Source organism: Melanotaenia boesemani, chromosome 20, assembly GCF_017639745.1.
Source record: "Melanotaenia boesemani isolate fMelBoe1 chromosome 20, fMelBoe1.pri, whole genome shotgun sequence".
NCBI classification, from domain to species: domain Eukaryota; kingdom Metazoa; phylum Chordata; class Actinopteri; order Atheriniformes; family Melanotaeniidae; genus Melanotaenia; species Melanotaenia boesemani.
In genome coordinates, this window is record NC_055701.1 from 6551093 (window position 1) to 6573599 (window position 22507).

Below are 22507 nucleotides of genomic sequence, written 5' to 3' on the forward strand. Positions count from 1 at the left end.
CAAAGCAAATGTATTTTATATGTGCTGCATCTTTTGTGATGAAAATATGCTTGAGGGCAACAACTAGTGTGAATCTTCATCTGGCACAACAGTGCACAACAGCCAACGTCACAGCGGGAAAACAGTTCTGAATGTCAGTAGATGGAACTCAGTCCAACACAAGCCACGCATTAAAAACAAAAAACATCTGTGCATTCATCTGAATGGAATCAATTATCATTATCTTTCAGTGAATGAGGGCTCTAGAACAGAAGTAAAATCTCATTCAGTAGCATTATCTGTCAAGAAATCCCTAAATTTCTCCTCTCTGTGAGTGATATACCTTTGTGCAGTGTTTCGGTATGCGTGGGTGACAAATGAAACAGTTGCCAGGGAATGTGTGACGATTTAGAGCTCAGTATCTTGTGTGGACCAAGGGAGCTGGAACAGAAAGGTCAAAACCTCTGTGACTTGGCAAATAACCCTTTTTTTTAAACTCTACAATGTAATTAATCCAACAACTAGATTCTAAATCTTTGTTAAGCTCATTTTGATTGGGGCTAAAGACAGGAAGTTTGATAGTCTGATACTTGGGTACAGAAGCTGGCAAAAGGAACAGTATGTGGAACATAATCTTTTTCTGGGTAAGGAACCTGAAATGGTTGTAGTCAGGCTTGGCTCAACGCATGGCTTGGACTCTTATTGTCCGGTCATCTCGAGGCCTTTACGTTGGGGCCCAGGAGAGGTTATCTGCCCTTAGCCTTCGGGTGGGGGGACAGGTCCTGGCTGTGCCTGTGTGCTTAATGTTTACTGACCATTTTTGGAGTCCCTTTAGGGATGCTTGAGGAAACTCCCACTTGGGTCCTCATTGTTCTGCTCAATACTTACAGACAATGACAGTGAGGTATGGAGGGTGAAACTGAGAGGAACAGCCCCCCTGATCTGAACCTGAGAGGTGATTTATTACTGGACACTGTGCTTGTCACAGATTGTCCATAACAAGCATCACGTTCAAGCATAAGGGTGTTCAAGCAGTGATGTGGGCTCCGCAACGATCTGTTGTGGTAAAAAAAAGAAGCTGAGCCAAAAGAAGCAAAGCTCTCAATTTACTGATTGATCTATGTTCTGATGCCCCTGCAACTCGACCTCAGATAACATAAGAAACTGGATGGATAGATGATTGAGGCTGTGATTGTTTGAGATTGGAATACATGTTTAAACAGCTATGAGATACAAGTAGAGAAGAAATAAACTGTTTTAAACTCAATCATATACAGTCCAGGGTCATGTCAGTGTCTTTCAGTAAACACCAATACCAGTAGAAAATACATCATGATGAACAAAAAACAAAGCTGACCATTAGTGTCAGGAAAAAATGAGCATGGCCTGGATTAGTAATCACATCTGACTGGCTTTAGAGTGTTTATTGATTCCTGCTGAAATGCAACTACAAAACAGTTTCTAGTTAAACTGCATACAACTTAAAACCATTATAAATTAACACACCGTCGTAAGCATAAAAAGATAGGCAACTAAAACAAAAGAAAGACAACAGCCTGTCTCTGTTTTACCGAATAGCCAAGAAGCTAACCTAAGTAAGAAGTAATGATTCTGAAACCAATGAGATGGATGAACAGTCAGATGATCAGTGGAACAACAGGTCACAAGTTTTCTTCAATCAAAAGGAACAGAGATAGATTCAGGCAACATTGAGAACTATCACACTCTTTCGCAAAGAAAAAACAATGAGAAACCACCAATAATTATAAAGTTTACAAACTTAAACCGAAAGATGGCACTGCTGAGACAGGCAAAAAAGCTGAAGGAAACAGGTCAATTTGAATGAGCATCCTACATGGACCTCCAGCTGTAAAGTCTTCATGTATCTTAATGGTGCACCAGAGGAATCTAAAGTGCTTGTCATTAGAAATGAGGAAGAGTTGGACAAGTACTCCTAAGAAGAGTAACACAGCGAGATAATGCTTAAACACAAGCTGTGTGGAACTTTTAAGTAATTTAACTGAACAGGATATATGTCCTAATAATAATTTCTTCAATAACCTTAACTCTAATTGTTAATACTATACAGATGAACAGTGTAATTCAAGGTTTGAGTCTAATAATGTTTGTCAATTGTTCACTTCAACAGCAGAACAGTTTTGTACATAGATAAAAAAAAATTGAAATATATGAAAATATAGAAACAACTATTGATGTAACTGAGTGTATTACTATAGAAATCTATGTGGCAAATAGGAGATAGATAGCTGTGTATTTAGGACACCAAGTTCTAAGATTGACACTTAAAAATATCATGGAAGAAGCATTTGGAAATTCTCTTTAGAAGCTTACCTTCATCTGAGGAGATTTAAACAGACTTGTTGAATCCCAACAAGCAAGCAATGACAGGTTTATTGCATCCAAGTACAGTACGAGCCTCTATCCACTCATTAGAAAGCCGAGCAGAACACCACATGGTAAAAATATTATTAGTGTGACACTAACAATATGGAGACAGACCTAGTAAGTGGGCTACTGAAGGATATTAGTGACCATCTCCCTGTTATTGTATTGTTCGACTGTGACTACAGAAGGATGATGAAATCAGATTCAACAGTGAGGGCAGAGGAATCCTTGAATGCATTTAGAGGGGAATTATTAACACAACTGAAAAATTGTTAATGAAGCTGAGGATATTGACATAGCTTTTGATTCTTTTCTAAAAAGATTTAAATCACTATTACTATTAATACAAGAAATAATACAAGGGAAAACTTCAGACTCCAGAAAATATTTTGAATATAGAACAGTGGAGGCAGTCATTGGATATAAAAGTCATAAAAAAAATTAATGAGTATTATGAGAAATTGCAAAAAGGATTATCATGATAAAGTATTATAAAAAAATATCAAGAAAACATGGAATATATTAAATTGAATAATTAGAAATGGCTCAGCAGCTAGTTATCCTGATCTTAGTACAGATGAAAATAAGGTCTTAAGGTGGTTGACAGGTTCAATCATTATTTTGTTAATGTACTAAACTAGCAGAGCAAACAGGCGTGCTTAAAGATAAATGTTGAGTTATAATTTTAAAATAAAATAACTACATGGTAGTCAGCACAGCTTGTTTTACTGCAACTTCATTCAGCCCAAATCCCAACAAACATAAATTTATTAAGAACTTACTGCATCATTTCATCCATTATTTAGCTTTAACTGAAACATATACTTTTCCCACACTTGAAGGATAAATGTACCAAATTTCTTACATACAAGAACAAATCTAAAAAGACCCAAAACAATTCTCAGGCTAAAATGGAGTAAAGAGTATCAATTAATCATCTGGACCAGATTTGTGTGTGTGAACTGTGAGGGTAAGTAAGATTTATGTTTTAAACAAAAAACAATTTTATGTAAGCTTCTCTTGAATAAAATGTAATCCTTTTTTTCTGTTAAAATATAAAGATAACTAATGAAAAGCATATTGATCAGGAACGTAAAGAAAGACTAATTACCGGGGGACTTTTGAAGATATAAAAATAAGGTCCTCTCAGTGCCAGAAACTTGAATGCTGAAGATAGACCGGCTGCGCCGCCCTCGGGACTCTCACATGCCCAGCCCACGTGAACGATCTGCAGAGATGACATTTACACAAATTCAGTGTTTGATTAAGAATACATGGAAAAACGATAGCATCTGTTTTTCCTCAGTCAGCAGACCAGAGCACTGCCAGAGTAAATAAATTAAAAATTGAAGCAGTACAGACCCATATCCACTCCTATGCAACTATTTACCTTTGATCTATACCAGATTGACATGGGCTGATACTCTGCTCTCGTCTGAGCGGAGAAACATCTGAGCTTTACCTTTTCATCAGCTTCACTCCTAAATCCTTTGACGTTGTATCTGCCTGGGCTGCAGTAGCTTGGAGACACCATTGTGAGAAAGCATGCAAGAACATCCAAAAGGAGGCTCCTGTTCCAATGATAGAGTTCAACGTGACCTCGTTTTCATGTCTGATTCTTATATAAACATTAATGGGGTGTTTAAGTAACACAGGAGTGGCTGGGGTGGAAGAGCAAGTCGTCAGATAAACGAAGTTGGTCATTTGAATCCTGCTCCCCCAGTCAACCTCTTGTTGCATGCTTGGGTCCTTCACCCTCCTCACACTGCTGGTTTATTAATGAGTCTTAATGTTTGGTGATGGTCGTAGAAGCTGATAGTGTGGATTGGCTGCCATGTTTCTGTATATCTGCCCAGATCAGCTGTGGCTACACATGAAGCTTCACCAAGTATGACTGAGAAGAGGCTGGACAATCAGGATATAAGATATAAATTGGTTGCCTTTCTAAAACAGCTCTTACATTTTGTCCAGTGAGTCGAATATGTATCATTTCTTTTTGTTTTTACACGTTTGTGCTTCTTACCTTGTACTTAGTGATAAGCAAAATAAAATAAAATAAAATAATGGAATCACTGTGAAGTGATTGAAAGCATTAAATAAGTCCAATAATAATAATAATAATATTAATAATATTAAATCTTAACCCTCAGTTTCACACATCGTCTCTTCCCTACCATCACTGGTGCAGCCTACACTGGCTTTGCACGGCCAACCTTTCTGCTCTCCTCATGGCTCCGCTAAGGAAATTGCATGTTCCTGCTTCTGAGCAGGATTGGTACCTGCACCTGCCTTGCACTGTGCCTCCCTGATCCTTGCTTGTCTGATTGGTCTTGTGCTTGTTAAACTGTTCCAATCAAGATCCAGCAGTTATCCTTAACTGCTTTAAAATTGCAGCCAACCTGTCAGCAGTTAAATCTGAGCAGCTCGACTCTTATATCACATATTAGTGGACAAATATCTTTGTCTGCTCTGCAACTGATGGCTACTTTAGCTTTACACTTCTGTGTCTGCCTGCTGGTGTTTCTGTTTGTTTTATGTGTTCTGTATCCAATTTAACTTGTAGCTTTGCCCTGTTGTTTTGCGAGGCTTCAAGGTTTTAGAAAACTGGGCCAGGTTACTCACTCCAACACAATATTTTCCCGTCAGACACACCAGGAGCTGCTGGTGCTGTCTCTGTATTTTGGCTTGGGCAGCGACTTGAGTTTTCTTTTCTTTTATACTTGAAATATAAACCTGGTATACTGTTAACTGTTATGTCACTTTGGTTTCTTAAATTGTCAACACTTACAGGCTTTTTAGGTCTCCAATTTCTTTCTTTTCTTTTTTTTTTTTTTTTTACTCTTATGTAGTAGTCTATCATGTGATTTTAAGGGACTATTCTCTTCAAAAAGACAGGCTAGGATATTACATCAACATAAGCCAGTGTTGGTACCTGATCATCCGAAGAGCAGTATTTGTTGATGATCTTTATCTATAAAAGAAACAAAAAAAACAGTTAGATACAGAGAAAATCTGTTAAAGTTTCCTATGTAAAGATATTCTGAGCACTAAGATACTGACAGAATTTTCTAGCTCTATTTTTTAACTAATGTATATCAGTCAAACCTCCTTTTTTGATGTTGGTGTAGATTTTTTGGACCTCTTTCTCTGAAGCCTTTTGTGTGAGAGGTAAAATGTTTCCAAGAACCAAGAAGAGAAAACCTGTTGCTGTCACTCGACTTCTTTGTTGATCCTTTTCAGTTAAACTAAGGAAATGTTTAAATGTATATTTTATGCTGTAGGTATCAAAATATACAATAAATAGAATATAATCATACAAGAGATCAATGTGAACACTGGATGACTCCAGGTTGAAAAGTTCTGGTGTTCTGACATCTTGTACAGAAGAGATTTTGATTAGTTTTCTTCTTTTTTTTTTTAATCTGGTAATAAATCAAAATATAAAAATGTTTACAATGTATTATATTTATTATATAATTGTACAAGTTAATATTAAAATTGCATTTGTTTATTATAATATATTATAAAATATAAATGAATAAAATGTAAAATTTTCTTTATTGTATTGAGGGTTTTTTATATTTATTTTAGTTTCAATAGATAGAACAATACATTTTTAATAATTTTAATAAAGAGAAAATCCAACAATTGATAAGAATAAGATGATGCACATTAATACAAAAAATAACTTATTTTAAAGAAACATGAAACTCACTCAGTTGATTACTTACAGAAAGACTGACATTTTTAAGATGTTTGAATATGCAAATTAGCCATTATCCAACCATAAACATCCAAATGTTCCCACTTGTTCTCATCACAGCTGTTTTCACACAGTTGAAGAGTATAGTTAAAAAATGATTGTGGTCATTTCAAAATACTGTAATTATAGAATCAAATCACAATTTTAACAGGCCTAATCAAAACACGTATATCACTACACATTAATCTTTAACATTTATTTCCACACATGTTTATGTCTATTTCATGCATTAGTTTAAGTTAACTAATTTCTTCAATTCTATACAACAAAACAGCAAACTTAGTTCTTTAGATGGTGTATTTTCTGCAAATAGGACTTGCATAGATGATCAGTTTTATTAAATCGTGTCATACATTCAAATGTATGGGGATTCATACAGACTGAATTTAACCATCTAGATGAGAAACATGAGTAAGAAATTGCACTGAAATACTATAGTTACATTACATGCAGATGCTTTTATCCAAAGCAACTTAAAATGGTTAGGCAGTAGCATTAAGGCTCTTGCCTAAGGACACAAGTGGAAGGTATTAATATTCGTCCCATGGAGGATACAAACCCTGGTCTCCCACATGGGAGGCTGATGCTCTGCCAACTGAGCCAACCAGTCACAACAGTGACTGTATCTGTCACAGAAATGGCTAAATGCGTGCATACAATAACAGTATGTATATAAAATATATCTGATTAAGACTCAGAACACACAATGTGCATCAGCCTGGTTAACCAGGTTTTCTGAGGCAACATCTAACAGTGCTGATGTAAGCAGATGGTTACACAACTCAAATTAAATCCACCTTAAAAGAAAAAGTAGAAGGTGGAGAAACCTTATATAAACTCCTGAAAATGTGCACCTTTTTTTCTAAAAGGTTATCAGAAAGAAATGCTGCAAACCAGTCTAACGTGAAAGCCCACCTAGTGTTTCAGCATATCCCACGCAGCATGGTGCTCGTAACCAGCTTATTCCAGCTCACCTATTAGACACAAACAAGCTGCCCTGTCCCGCTGTCAAATCTCTAAAAGAACATCAAATGAGCATCTAATGCCACAGTTGACGAGCATCCACATGAAAAGAAAAAAAAAAAAAATCACAACAGCCCCAGCGTTTGTCTATTTAAAAGTTGTAGGTCAGCGTTAGTCTATTTAAAAGTTGTAGGTCATTTAAACAAAAGATCCGTTGTTTCCCAAAGCAAGTACACAATTAGATCCTGATTGGCCATTTAGCAATCAATCCACATATATAATTAGGTGATGCAGGGTTGAATTAATCACACTTTAAAAAAAGAAAAAAAAAGCAGCTGTGCAATCGTCATGTATGGGCATACAGTACGTCGGCATTCTCCCCAAAAACACTTTGCATCATCAGTGTGACAATCAAACTGAAAGAGGAGGAAATGAGAAGAGCACATGCTGAATGGCTACTTAGCACTCATTAATTAAAGATGAGATAGCCTCTTTTTGTCAGCAGAGAGGGAGAGGTGCTTCAGTGAGTCAACAAGTGCTTTATCATAAAGGATCTATTAAAACCGTGTTAATATGTGCAAAGAGAAAAACATGGATGAATGGGGCAAAACATGCTGAATTCCCAGTTTCAATGTTGTTACAGTACCCTTCATGGATCAAGAAATTTTGTGTTTTCCAAAAATAACTTGCACATTTAAATTGATCAAAATATTATTATTTCAATTGAATTATCTTAATGTTTATTAGTTAAAGAAAAACTTTAAAAAAAAGAATCCTTAGCAGGACTATCTTTATAAAATAGAAAAGACTGAAGAAAACTCTCAAGTTTAAATCCCAGGTTTTCTTTTGTTTTTAGTAAATACACTTGGGAATATACAACCTGGCCTTGATGTGTAGAGATCGACTTACATTCTCCTGGGTCAAGTCATTGATATTTGTAGATATTGCTTGGAGCCAGTCTGTGCTTTCTGCTGCAGTACAAAATTGAAGAATATTGGTGCTGGCTTTATCCAAGGCAAAGACTTCAAAACAGTTGGACCTGGAGAAGCATAGAGGTCAAAATGAGACAGAAACAGAGAAGTAAACAGTGAACAGAGTTAGGGCTATGCATTACTTCTGGCCAGTTACAGGCATTAAACAGTGATGCTTTGGATTAATTTGGAGCCTTCTCTGTCTCCTACGTCTTTTGGTTCATTTCCAGGACCCTATCGGATGCATCCCCTGATGTAGCAAATGGAGCAGTACCACCAGAAACTGCAGGGACAGTGTTGAGCAGTATAGCTAAATGTGACTAGCAAAAGGAACAAAGAAGCAGAAGCTGTAATTTATTTAATGGTCGCACAGACCTCAGCCATCTACCGCGCTGCCTCTTTTTAGCTCCCAAAAAATGTGCATTATCATGCAACGTGCCATGTTTGCTGTTTTCTGAAACTAAAGTCCAAGCTCAGAAGTGAACTCTGAACTCTCTACTGCCCTCTAGTGGATGTATTACCCAACATCCATGCCAACATAAAGGATGCATAGAAGTATTAGGGCAGTGATGTTCAAAACATACAAACCTATTTGTGTACCTACAGAGAGCATAAATGAGTCTTAAGGGTGCATTCACACCAGCCCTTCTCATGTTTATTTGCTCTGAAAGTTTGGTTCATTTGGGGAGGTGCGAATGCTCAACATTGATGTGCATCAAAGAAACAAATTCTGGTCTGCCTAAAAGGTAGGTTTCAATGGAAGGCACTGTGGGTACAGCAGTCACAAAAATGGAAGTTGCCCTGCAATTACCAATAGTTTTCTTGTTCGGTGTTAGTGTTCTTCAGTAATTCTTGATGCAACGCTGCCTCAGGTGAGAAGGGAAATATATTATTCAAAAGGTTATTTTCATTTGATCAAGCGCAGTCATAAAGCAAATTCTGGCTGGTTGAATGTTAAAACCAAGTGAAAAGAGTCCACAATCACTCAAATTGTACCAGACTATCTGGTGTGAAAAAGACTCAAGTACATCTGTACAGCTTCCACAGGAATCACCAATGTAAGCAGCAGCCAGGTTTGCCAAAGTATGAAATGCAAGACCAACTGTCTGACAGCTAAAGCTGGACTATAATTAGGTCCTACAACAGGACAATGGTCCAAAGTCCGGACCTCAATCTGACTTGAAATGCCGCAGTAGGCTCTTTGGAGAGCTGTGCAGAAACAAATACTTGCAAACCTCAATAAACTGAAGAAAAGTGACCAAAATTCCTCCTTGATGTGACAGACACAACATACAGAAAATGGTTACCACAAGTTTCATGCTGCTAAGATGCATCTGCAACCTGCTGAACCAAAGGATGGACTTGGTTTTTCTACACACTGCGTCTTCATTTTGGATTAGTTTTTAATGAAAAATTACAGTCTAACATGTATGCTTGTCCATGTGTAACAGCAACCTGGCAAGATCCTAGATTTTTTTTTTTTGTTATTCTCTGATATGTAAAACTTTAGAATTGAATTACAGGGTACTTTTTGACTTAGGCAAGAAAAAAAAAAAAAAAGGCTGGAATAAAAAGCGCACTGCATGATTCTGTCAAAATGTCTCATAGAAATTAAAGTATTCACACAAGGAATTACATCATTAGCATTACAAAGTTGTTGAATACATCATCATATATCAATATGTATCTTTTAAATCTGTCTCTGTAGTGCCACGGGGTTAAGTATACTGCTTTGACAACAGAATTAAATTTCTCTGATAAGAGTGTTGATGAGGTCATCTTAGAGGGATCACACTCATCAGCAAAATGCAATACTTTCTGACATTTAATTTCAGTGCATTTTCACACTGCTGACATTTTTGCCCTCAGAGATAGTTGTAAACATGGAGGCAGTTGTGTGTGATCAAAGTAGAGCATTTGCAACAAATCTGAAGGATAGAAACATGGAGAAACACGGATAAAAACAGAGCTGCAGCACAGATTTTAAAAGATATGTGATGTAAAGGGGTATAAACAAAAGCAGTACAAGGCATCCAATGCTTAATATGAACCAGGAAACACTGTAAAAGAGCATCTAAAGCCAACAATTCTTTCTCACTAGCAGACACAGCAGCTCCTGAGGTTAGATGTTAAAAAGTCAGCATTCTTAACAAATCCTCGGGTGGGCATGACTTCCACACTATCTCTGCAATAGGCTTGTTAAAATCTTATGTTCCGCTGCCTGTGTACTGACCCGGTGACTCTCCAGGGGTGATTTTGTCTGAGCTTAAATGTAGTTTTTTATGTAACAAGGGTGAATTCAGTGTCAGAAAGCCTGTCCTGACTTTGATATGTTAGAATCATAAATGATCACCAATGTCTCATCAGAATCTCTGACTGAAAAAAATGACATTAAAAAGAATAGACAATGAATCAGAACCATTTCTTGTTCATGCAAATCCCTCTGTGGCCATGCAGTATGGTAGAAATAAGAAGAATCAAACTGCAGTGAATGAAGAGCTCCAAACATGGAGATTAAGCAAAGGAATGGACAGCTGGCAGATCGATGTCCGGTGGACACCGCCCTGTCTGGAGGAACTGCAAAAGCTCTTCAACCTTCAGTGAGCAGGGCAAAAAAAAAAGTAAAAAAAAAAAAATCTAACAGAGAGATTGGATCTAGGGAGTGTGCAAGTCTTGCGTACATTGGTGCAGTTCCCAAAGGCACAAATTATTGTTGCCTTGCCTGCTGACTAGTCAGTAATAAATCCACAGAGACGGAGCATGGGCGAATCAACCCAGTCAACATGCAGGATAAAACATGAAGAATGTAAGGAAAAAAAAATGTTTCTGGGAGGAATCTAACTATTAGTTTTACTGTACTGTGACTGGCAATGAGAGGGAAAATATGCCAGGCTTGCTGATTAGTGAAGCAGCGATATGGGCAGGCTTTGGGCCATTTCGATCTCAGCATAATGAATAAGAGAAACGTATTTGCTTCTGATTTCTAACCAAGAAATGCATACATGCAAGTTCAACTTAGAATCTACATCACTGATCAAAAAGGAGGCTTGAGTTTAAGTCTAATTATTTTTAAGCTATAGTCATTGGACATTTTTTAAATTAATCCCATTTTCTTTATTCTTCTCATTTTCTGCAATTTTCTATAATGGCCATTCAATGTGTTTATTTCATGTTTTATGATTCTACCATTGCTGTGCAGACCAAATGTGCATAAAATGTCTGCAGGAAAATTGTGCATGCTTCTAGCCCACAGCAGCTAGTTTTAAAAGAATCCTCACTCTGCTCTAGTTATACAAGATTACTGCCATTACAGAGCTGCAAATTGGACAACACAGCTTATTTCAGACCTGCAAACTTTGGTATACACACTCACCCGCCAATTTATCAGGTCTACCTGTTTAATTTCTTGCTAACACAAATAGCTAATCGGCCAGTCGAACAGCAGCAACTTGCATTACATTCTAAAATACATTTAGACACACAGACGTGGTCAAAACTTGCTGAAGTTCAATCTGGGCATCGGAATGGGAAAGAAAGGGGATTTTTGTTTAAGCAACTTGAACATAGCTCGGTTGTTGGTGCCAGACAGGGTGATATGAGTATTTCAGAAATTGCTGATCTACAAGGATTTTCATAAACAATCATCTCTCGTGTTTACAGAGAATTGTCGAGAAAAAAAAAAAAAGAACTGCAGCAGTTGTCTGGCTAGAATCCCCTGATGTCAGAGCAGAAATGGCAGCGGAGTTATTTGAGTTAATTTAGCCTTTTTATCATTTCAAACCACAAGTTACTGCCAAGTTTAGCAGAATATCATCTCCGAATACACATGTCCAACCTTGAAGCAGACGGGCTATAGCAGCAGAAGACCACACCGTGTGTCGCTCCTGTCAGCTAAGAAGAGGAAACCCAGGCTACAATTCACACAGACTCACCAAAACTGGACAACAGAAGATGTAAAAACATTGCCTGGTCTGAGAAGTCTTGATTTCAGCTGCTATATTCAAAGGGTAGGGTAAAAATTTGGCACAAACAATGTGGAAGGATGGATTCATCCTGTCTTGTACCAACAGTTCAGGCTGGTGATGCACTGGTATTGAGGCTATCTTCTTGGGGGATTTTGGACCCTTAAGTATCAGCTGAGCACCATTTAAACATGCCCTGACCATGACCATCCCTCAGCATGGATGTGCAGCTGAGAAATCAGAAACTGTGTGATGCAATCATGTCAATATGGAGCAAAATCTCTGAGGAATGTTTCCAACACCTTGTTGAAAATATAACACAAAGAATTAAGACAGTTTTGAAGGCAAAAAAGGGATTTAACCTGGCACTGGCAAGGTGGACGTAGTAAAGTATCCAGTGAATATACATCACATCCTGACTCCTGTTGACAACTGGACTGCAAAGGCAGCTAAGAAATAATCTTTTAGGTTTTATTTGTTAGGATCGGGGTGCACTTGCACTTGATAATTGGTCCGGGTGTTATGTTTACAGTTGGTCAGTTTGTTTTTTAGCAGGGGTCTAACAAAAAGAAATACCACTGGCATTGTGTATAGCACAAAATTAGATTATGAGAAAATTTATTATTTAAAACTTTATGAGCAGCTGCTAAAAGAATATTTGCAGTATTTTTAATTGGACTTGCATCCTCATCGACCCAAGCTAACTTGATTCTAATAAACTGCTTTCTTTTGGATAAGAAACCATCACAGTGTGGCAGACAAAGCCCTGTGAATTTGCAAGGTTTCCCCCCCTTTTCAAATACATCCGTTTTGACAGTTCAAACAAAAGGCTGAGAATACCTCACTGTCAGACTGGGAAGCAGCTCTGACACTTTAGTCTTGCTGGAAAATGAGTGCGAAAGAAAGAAACAAGAGCAGCTCTCAGCTTCTTGGCTGCCAGCTATCTATGTGGCCTTGTTGTCTTTTTTAACATAAGTAAATTTACATTTAGTAAACGAGAAGAAAGCTTTGAGATGGTATTTTAACAGTAGTTGCCCTAAGAAGGCTGAGCACAACATTGTGTGGCCTTCCAGATATAAGAGCATTTTCTGCAGAGTACACACAACACTGCGGGATAATCCAGATGTACAACAGCTATTTTATACAACTTCTTACATTTCTGTTTTTGAGTTGTTTAATGTGATAGTAATTACACTAAATTAACCTGTTTAAATATAGAACACAAGACGTTTTAAAAGAAAAAACAAATACATAAAAACATTTACAGTTAAATAAACCGGCTAAGCTTTTCAATTCCACGTCAGCCACTATTGAATAATTAGTTTTTATGGCTCTGTTTAAGCTTTGCAGTGACTACTTATATGCATCAGTTGAAGATTCGACCATTTCTACACACAAAATTTAAAAGAATTTGAGACATGGGTGATCTATACTAAATATTTTAAAAGATATAGTGAAAATCTTTACTTGGGCTTTGGAAAACTTCTGGAAATCATTGTCAGTGAACATGGTTTTCTTCTGAAGTACAAGCTGCGTGTCTACAAAGCAAAGAAAAACCGTTCTGTGATATAAAATCTAATTTACTTTTGGAAACCGCAGATGCTGAGCCTTCGAGACCAAACAGACGAGGGACCATTTGGTGTGGGATGACTTGGTTAAAAAGCAGAACTAATGAAACGGGGATGTGTCGGCGTAGGTTATGGATAACAAATGCCAAACCACATTCTGCATATATTATAACAGCATGACTTCCAGGTTAAAAAAAATAAATACCAATAATCTGTTGCTGAACTGAACTGTCTGAAATCCAGACTTGTCAACCACTGAAGACTAACATTTTAAAACCAGAAGTCCAAGTTGTGAGGCTGTGAAGTGCTGAGCAGCTGAAATTTTAAAGTATCTCAAGTGTAAATGGGGAAACTTCTCACTTCTCACTCTCAGCTACATATTTGATATGTTGACATGTAGCATTTTCATTCAAACACAGGCTGTAAACAAGTCCATACTGCATTTTGTTTTCATTTTACACAGAATCAAAACATTTCTGCAAACAATGTTTCAGTCACATCGCTACAGAATCGTGCTTTCAGCATGTGACAAACTGTCCTATCAGCTCGTGAAGATTCAGTACATCATTCTGCACAGAGGAGCTCTGGCAACCGAGGGAAGAACAAAGGTAGGACAAAAAAGGTAAATAGAAGGGGGTTCCAGATGAGCTCAGGTAGGATAAACAAGAAGCAGGAGACATCCTGAATCTAACTTAAACTCTTCTTACTCCATCCATTTCCATTTTCCCCTCACTCTCTTCTTTATTATAATAATCTAGAAGGCCAAACCTGAACATGTTTTTTACTTTGGTGTTCACGCTTAATGCAGTTTTCACAATAATCTGTCTAGTGTCAGCAGCAGGTGAAGCAGCGAGCTATCCACCATGTTGCTACATATCACTTCCTCTCTGGTTCACTGGATGGTTCATTTGCTTTCACACTGCAAGTGAACCGCGCCAGGGTTCACCTGCAAAAGAAACAAGATCCTCAGAGTTCCCTTCTCTGGTCAGTACCAGAGTACGAATGAGCATTCACACTTCTCCAGACTAACTGCCCAATCCATGGAGGCAGACTAGGGTTTGTTTAAAGCAGAGCAAACAAACAAGTGTGAATGCACCCTTTAACCTTTGATCCCTCAGAGAGCCCTGCATCAAAAACGGCCATTCATTAGCAGATCATAACCACATAGTCTAGAAACAAAAATCTTCACCGTGTAGTGTTTATTGTGGGAAACCTCCGTCTGTAGTTACATTAACAAATACATTTCCAGTTTTACTATTAAAAGTGTTATGTTGGCCTTATCCAAAGGTAGCCTTGACTTTTCTGGGCTCTGAGGTATCTGGGATGGACCATCACCCAGTAGAAACACAGACTGTGGTCAGACCAATCAGTATTCATAATCATTTTTGGCAGAAATGAACACTGTGTACCTCAGACCAAAGAAGATAAGGAACACCCAGACTTCTCAGCAACAAGCCCAAAAGCTAGACAAACCTCCTTCACACATCTGTGTGAAGGACATTAACATTAATGCTGAAAAGTTCACTGAATTTTTAGGATAGCTGCCTTCAAAAGAATTCTCCAGGCATTTTTCAACAAGACAATATGAAACTACATTTTACAAATTAAAGCTCTGGCTGAGAAAGAAGAGGGTACACATACTGGAATCAATGCAAGGAGAATTTTGAAAGGAAAACTGTGACGATGACTAATAAAACAGGAGGGAGTGGTAGACTTGAGGTTAGAGATGTGGGTCCGAAAAACCCCAGTTCGAGCCCCCGGCATATTAACTAAGGTGAAACACTCCTAACTGCTCCCTGGGTGTTGAACCATGGCAGCCCACTGCTCTGTAGTACCTCTAGAGATGGGTCAAATGCAGAGCCGGATTTCCCATTAGAGATTAATAAGGTAAAAATTATTATTAATGGTGCAACCGTCATGGTATGTTTGCAGAAAAGATTGGACAAAATAACTGAACTTTTCATCACTTTGTGTCCTCATTGTCAGAGTCTATAGAAGGAATGGAAACAATGCAAGTGGTAGAAGCTTACTTTTTTTTGACTGTTTCAGGAATGTGTCTCAGGCATGAACTGCAAAAATGGAAGCTTTATTTGCACACTTTGTTTTGAGAAATTCAACCTAAAGGTTTTACTAAAATCAGGCTTTAGTTTATTTTTTCCCCCCAGTATCAACAAATCATAATATCACAAGGTAAATTATAACTCTGAAAAATTATTAACTAGCAACACAAGTCAGACCGGGCTTCTTAGAGATCATCTGTTCACCTCAACCAACATTCTGACTGATATAATGAGCTTTTGGCTTCTAATATACCCACATCAGCCATGTTTTGTAAAGTAAACTCTCATATCGATGTGCTCTCTGCCTCCAGGGCACTTTATTGACTGAACTCCGCTATTTCAGTTCAGAGTTATTAGGGTTTTGCGTGACTGAGCTCCAAATCTCTACTTTACATTCCAATATTTCACAAACATTTATCAGTCTTTAACGTTTGATTGAACTAAAGATGCAAGAGAATTAGTGTTGCAAACTGAGGGATTGTTGCTTCATAGAGATAAAACTCAGTAATTCCTCAGACACCAGCTTCAATCATGACTCTTCACCCTGAGATCTGCATGAAATGCTGAAGTCATTTAAACCAGGATATTAATTTTCCACATGAAACAAGTTTCTAGGACTGCCTTCTTTCAAGTGGAATTCATTGCAATATGTTTGGACTGTAAAATGTTGCAGTTTTACAAAAATACGTTTGTGTTCACATGCCTATTTGTAATAATGACACTTGACACTGTTGGTATTCCCAGAAGGAGGGCTCTAGGGGATGGGATTAGTCCATGGATTTCTGCATGCTGTCCACAGTCCTTTTACCTTTCTTCTCCCACATAATGACTCAGTGTTGACCAGTATCACAAATTCTTCCATGATGCAATTTCAATTCAGAAGCCAGCCATTGATATATCATATATCCTTGTCTAACACAATTCCATTCATAACTTGCATTCCATCATCTTGCCTGAACTTACCACACCCATCATAGCATCACACTACTCAGCACCTTGAAGACACACCCAGGAATTTATATAACTCCAACCCTCAGGGTTACACACCCTCTTTCCCCTCTAAACTACTGCTACCTGAACAAAAAGGAACCTTTATAGGTTAAGAAATGAAAACTTTAATCTTAATTTTCTTTTATTCTTTGAAGATTTTATGGTGATTAAATATTTCTGCTACATGTATACTCTGATTATCTCTGAAGACAATGCAAAACCCGGTTCAGTGGATGCATTTATGATGTACATTGAAAATGAAATGAAAACAGGTGACAATTATTAATGCTGACATTGTGTAATAATAAACTTGTGCAACTCCGGGATCCTGTGTTTATGTGTACACAACAGCCAGCCGTACCCAACCGTTTTTACACAAATCACATGAAAAAACTACTAAAATGTCAAAATGTAATTCTTTTCCTGACCTCAATCATTTATTTAAATGAAAAAATGATCTGTTGTTTGAGGGAAAATAGACTATTCTAAAAATAAACAATTGTAGACAAACCTCCAATGACTGTATGTGGAAATTACAGCTTTACTAAAGCCCAACATCAAACATGTTTCCCTTTGAGGCCAATAGATTGCTGTCACTGTCAAATAAATAAATCAGTTCATTCAAGCAGGATCTAGTGTAAACTTTACTTTTATTTCAAGCCTCAAAGCAAATATTTGTAGAACTTAGTTATACTAAGCAAGCTAGTAAATTAGCCTGGTTAAGCCTAATTTCCAATCAGACATTTCGGTTGCAAACAAAGCAAACAGGTTCTTTCTTAATGTGTCTTACAAATTGTTACTGCATTAATGTTAGACAAATATTGACCATTTGGATTGATGCTATTGGCTACTGCGCTACTAGTTTCTTCATGTGGACGATTTTCATATTGTGCATTTTCATCTGAGAAAGTCTAATAAGACCCTGCAAAGCCTCTAGCTTTGCAGCAAAATGTTGCAGCATTAAAGTTAATTTCTCTTTTCATGTAAAAGCCAAAACAGAAGATAATACTGACCAGTCAAAAACAATTACTGTTTAAGTTTCATTGTATTTTAAATACCTCACAGGGCACCCTGGTTTCACGGCTTAGTTTTGGTTGCTAATGTTGCTAAAACAGAAGGGGAGGCTCATAAGGCTCCTTTTCTGTGGAAGCAGCTCTTAGTTTAGGCTTGCTGCAGAATTACTGCAGGTTGTGCAGAATCTTACCAGCAATCGGTGCACCTGACCTCAAAGAAAGTCAGCAAACGTTTGGTTCTCACACAACCCAACAAGTGATTGGATTAAAATTTGGCTCTAATGTCTTTTTCATAGAAACTTTGTTCTTTTAATTTTTTTTTCCATTCAGTCTGTCCATTTTTTTAAAAGTCTATAGTTTTTAAATGTTTGTAAGTTGTTAATTTCATTGATCATTGGACTGTCGTGTTTACTGATGTCAAACATACATAAATATCTTATGTTAGAATTCTTCTAAATACCATGTGATTATGGGAAAAATAGCCTGATATTAGTCATGATAGAAGTTGGCTTGTGACTTGTCTGTTTGCGATCAATTATCAGTGTTTTCAGTTTGAGGAAGCCACATCTGCTCAGCTTATTTTCATACAGTTCCAAAGCAACATGACGGCCAGCCGAAGAATTCTGGATAAATGAATGTTGAACCAGGAACAGATGAAACACAAATCACCTGAATAAAATTCTAATAAGCTACTTTGTTATTATCAAAAATGAAAACATGCTGGTCAATCTGTTTCGTAACCTGCTAATACTTCGCTTCTGACCGGGAGAAATAATCCCTTATATGGTTTAATCTGAAGGCAAAAGGCTGTGAGATTCTTTAAGGTCATTGTCTTATGGACCTGTCTTGTAAGATAATGAAGACTTTAACTGTAAATGAATGAATTAGTCATTTTAATGAATTAGTTTAAAAGCCTTTAATTCCACTTTTTCATGGTCATTTGAACCAATTTTTCCTTTCTATTCTTATTGTGTCTTATTATTTTGTTTTACTTAGTTTCTATTATTTTTGTCTTTATTTATTTTTTTATCTGTTTTATTTAAATGTTTTAGTCAACCTAACATCTGTTATTTAAATTCCAATGTTTTATTTTCCTTAATGCCATTGGTAAGGGGTTAGGACAGCGACATTACTTCATGTTTATGTATCTGTGTGGGGTTGTATGTATACGTAGGTATATGAGTGTGTGCGGCGGGACTTCTTTTTTTTTGTGGTCTGGGAGACTCTTAGGGATAAAATTTTGTTGTTTTTAATGTAAAGCACCTTTTAAGGTAAATTCTTTGAACGAGAAGTGCTTAATAAATAAAGTTTGATTGATAAATAGTAAGACAGAGCAGTTTAATATGGCATATGAGGAAACATGTACCAAAAATGGCTCAAGTACAGCATTCTTCCATTACATTCTTCACAGAAATGTCCTCACTAAGTGATTTAACCCTGCTCACCCACAACTAGAGCTGAGTGTCACTCACTGAGCTATACACAGGAAAAGGCCTTCACACAGACCAAGCGATGACCTGTTAGACGTCAGAACAGCATGTTCAGAAAGAGTCCATAACGGAAGTTGTTAAAGTCCTACGGACATCTCTGAGAATGCCTTGGTTTGATGGGTAATATTGTATGATTTGGATCTAAAAGGATGAGAGTGTTCCTGATTTCCTGCAGAGTTTAAAGGCTTCTGTCTGGAACCGTTCAGCTATACAGCAGCTTTTAGTCTCTGTAGTCTGTTCCAGGTAAGCCTGAGTATCTCTCCCTCAATTGTTTCATAAGCTTGCACCATCTGTGTTTTCACCCCCCACTGTAACTGCTTGAAGCAGATTGATGTCCTTCCTAAGTCTTGCTCCTCTGGAGGTTTAATTCATGTTAAACAGTGATTTCATTTTCTTCTCCACTGTCACCAAATGCTGCTCAAAGTGAACAGTTGATTGTTTTCCATTTAAAGATTCCCTAGATAATTTTTGCTGCAATTGGAAAAAAAAAAAAAAAATGAAACAGAATCATTTCTTCTTTTCTTTCATCTTTTAGAGGCGTTTCAGTAAATTTGGACTCCTTTAAGCTCTACCGCCCCATTTGTTTTGTCAGCAAATAAATAATGATCTTTAAAGAAAGTCTTTCATCTTTCTGCTGACTGAAATGAGCACAGAGGAAAAAAGTAAATGTTTTCACCATTTTAATTCAGGACATTATTTTCAAGAACATCAAGAGCTTCTGCAATTTTCAGCCACCTTTCCCTGGGAGCACACTCAACACATGCTGTACGGTATCTCCTGTATGTATAATTTTCTTATCACCAGCAGCTGCCTTAGGCTTGAAACTGGATAATACTGAACACCGTGTCCAGTACACAAGTTTAATAAATATTTTTAATTAACTGTGCAAAGCATAGCTCACTCGTTTATTTATTTTAAAGAACCTGTACCCCCCCCCCCCCCCACATTTATTTTTCTCAACAGGCCTTAAAGTAATAGACTCAAGCTCAAACTTCAGCATGAGTATTATGTAAAGTCATCTTGGTTCATACGTGGTTATCCCTGCAGTGGGCTGCCTAGGCTCCATGCCTTGTGTTAATTGCTGGTAGAATTAAAAAGAAAAGAAAAAAAAAAAGACTGTTCAGCAGCTGTTCTGGGTTCAGTTCTGCATGATATAACCTTGTAAAGCTTACAAAACTGTGGTTAATGGCTTGAACTGAACAAAAATCAGCATGCAAGCACAATTACTTGTTTCATCATGATTAGTGTTTACATCCATGACAAATGCAAGGCACCAAAAGCTGTTTTTCATTGCTTAATTGACCACTGTTGTTGATAGTAACGGTATTGTTCACAGATGCAGTTGTGTTTAATTAAATCAAACCGCAGCTTCCAAAGCCCGAAGCCAAAAAAAAAAAAAAAACAAAAAAAAAAAAACAAAGTGCTATTCTGTCTCATTTATTGGCATGCAGCATGGGAACTTTGAGTTATGACTACAAATGTTAAACAATGTCAAACAAACTGCCTCTTGGGTTTATTTTTATTCCACAGTTTGCTAATGTTGGAGGACGCTGATTGAAAAGGCTGCTGCGAAATTACAGTACACAAGAAAAATCCATATAAAAAGGAGGGGTACTATAATCAAAACACATTTACAAGTTCGACCAGTGTTCTCACAATTGCACATGGAGAGCTGCAATCTCACAGCTGCAGTGACCTTTTAAGCCGTTTATGCCAGTGCATACATATTGGCATTAACACCCCGCTGTTTAAATGAAAAGTGCTAGCTAAGCCAACAACTGTCCTCGGTGAACTGTGTACCTTAGAGGTGAATTATATCATGCTGGATTACCCTTACCTTAATTTATCTGTGCCAGCTTTGTATCTGGAGACTCTGGCCATCAACAAGGGCAGGCGAACGGCATCCAGCCAGCGCTTCTCATACTTTGGTTCATTAGCTGAGGGCGAAGGGGGCGACGGAGCCTGTGAGGAATACATGAACAATGCAATGAGCTTCCTGCAACCAGTATTAAGCCCTTTTGATCATTGAGGATGTGGCCTGGATGCAGCACTTCCACCATTTCTATGCACAAAGAATTCACTTGACCTGGTTAATCAGCTCTACAGTACAGAAACATCAATATAAATGTACTTTGATACAGAGGAGAGTTGACCTCAAAAGACTTCTGTCTGCTCACTGCAGGCTCATCTCAGCTGAGTTCATAGACTCCAGCTGCTAAGATTTTTCAACTCACAAACAGGAGTGCAGTTTTCCATGAGTTTATCCAATTTACCTTTAGCAGGAGCAACTTAAATGCTTGCAGTGGTGAGGAGAACATAATTAAACCATTTAAATGAAATGAGGATATGTTAATAACATTTCCACCTGGGGAATTTGAGTTGGGAGCTGCAGCAGAAGAAATATTTATACAAATTTTAATCGGTTTTTGAGGTCTAGAAAAACAGAATTATGAAAAAATAACTAAAATCAAGTATTTTTTGTTCTATTACAGTGATTAAATGATCAGGTATTAGTAAAAACTCCTTTTAGGCTACATTTACAAAAGCACATCCATTATTTTTATCCCCAGACAGCTGTTTGTTGCTGCCATTCACTATCTACAGGCATCTTTCTAAAAACAAGGAAAAAAGACAATGAACTACATTTATGGAATTTTAGCTAACCCCCTAAACCTTGAATTTATTTACAACTAAATAAAAACAAAACAAAGGAACAAAAATCTAAATAAAACTGGAAAAAATACATATAATAGATAAAAGTAAAATAAATAACTTATTAGATAAAAATAAACATTAATTAAGTAGTCTGTAGCAAATTTGTGGCAGCAGGTATCAGTAGTTTTGCTCTTGGGTCTTTCAGACTACACCTCTATATGCTGTGCTGCATTGCATGATGGTCAGTTGTACTCAGAAAGCTTTTATTAGCCAGACGTTTTATTCTTATCCCATGCGATGCTCTAACTTGTACCAGAAACACCTTCACATGTAGTTTTGCAGGTACAGGTGTAGAACAGCTTTTTACATGTTTGGTTTCCATCATTTCTACAAATATGATCCACTGTGTCACAAATCAGTTTTATTTCCATACGCCCAACAGCTACATTTCACCCCTAAGTTGCTGGAGCTTTCCAAAAGTTAATGTTAGATTTTGATACAGAGTTCAAAAGGCTGCAGCTTGGAAGTGGTTGGAGATAAATGAATACTGTTAATGAGAAAAACTTAAAATATGAACCAGTGTTCATGATGGAGGTAAATTTACTAATCTAATTTGCATTTTGAATCAGTTGGTAAATAGCTGAAAAAGTACTTCATCAATTTTACATTCATTTGTATGGATGTCTT

General features: G+C 37.2%; 1 protein-coding gene across 4 annotated transcripts in view; it reads right to left on the reverse strand.

The window, feature by feature from the left end:
• The window catches only part of sntg2 (syntrophin, gamma 2), a 126306-nt gene that overhangs the window by 41229 nt on the left and 62570 nt on the right, over positions 1 to 22507 (reverse strand). For all 4 annotated transcript variants that reach the window (XM_041971368.1, XM_041971370.1, XM_041971369.1 and 1 more), the window contains 4 exons: positions 21003 to 21127; positions 8021 to 8150; positions 5318 to 5356; positions 3497 to 3613 (listed from right to left, as the gene is read on the reverse strand). In XM_041971368.1, the coding sequence (XP_041827302.1) occupies positions 3497 to 3613; positions 5318 to 5356; positions 8021 to 8150; positions 21003 to 21127 (411 nt within the window). The remainder of the gene's footprint in view (positions 1 to 3496; positions 3614 to 5317; positions 5357 to 8020; positions 8151 to 21002; positions 21128 to 22507) is intronic.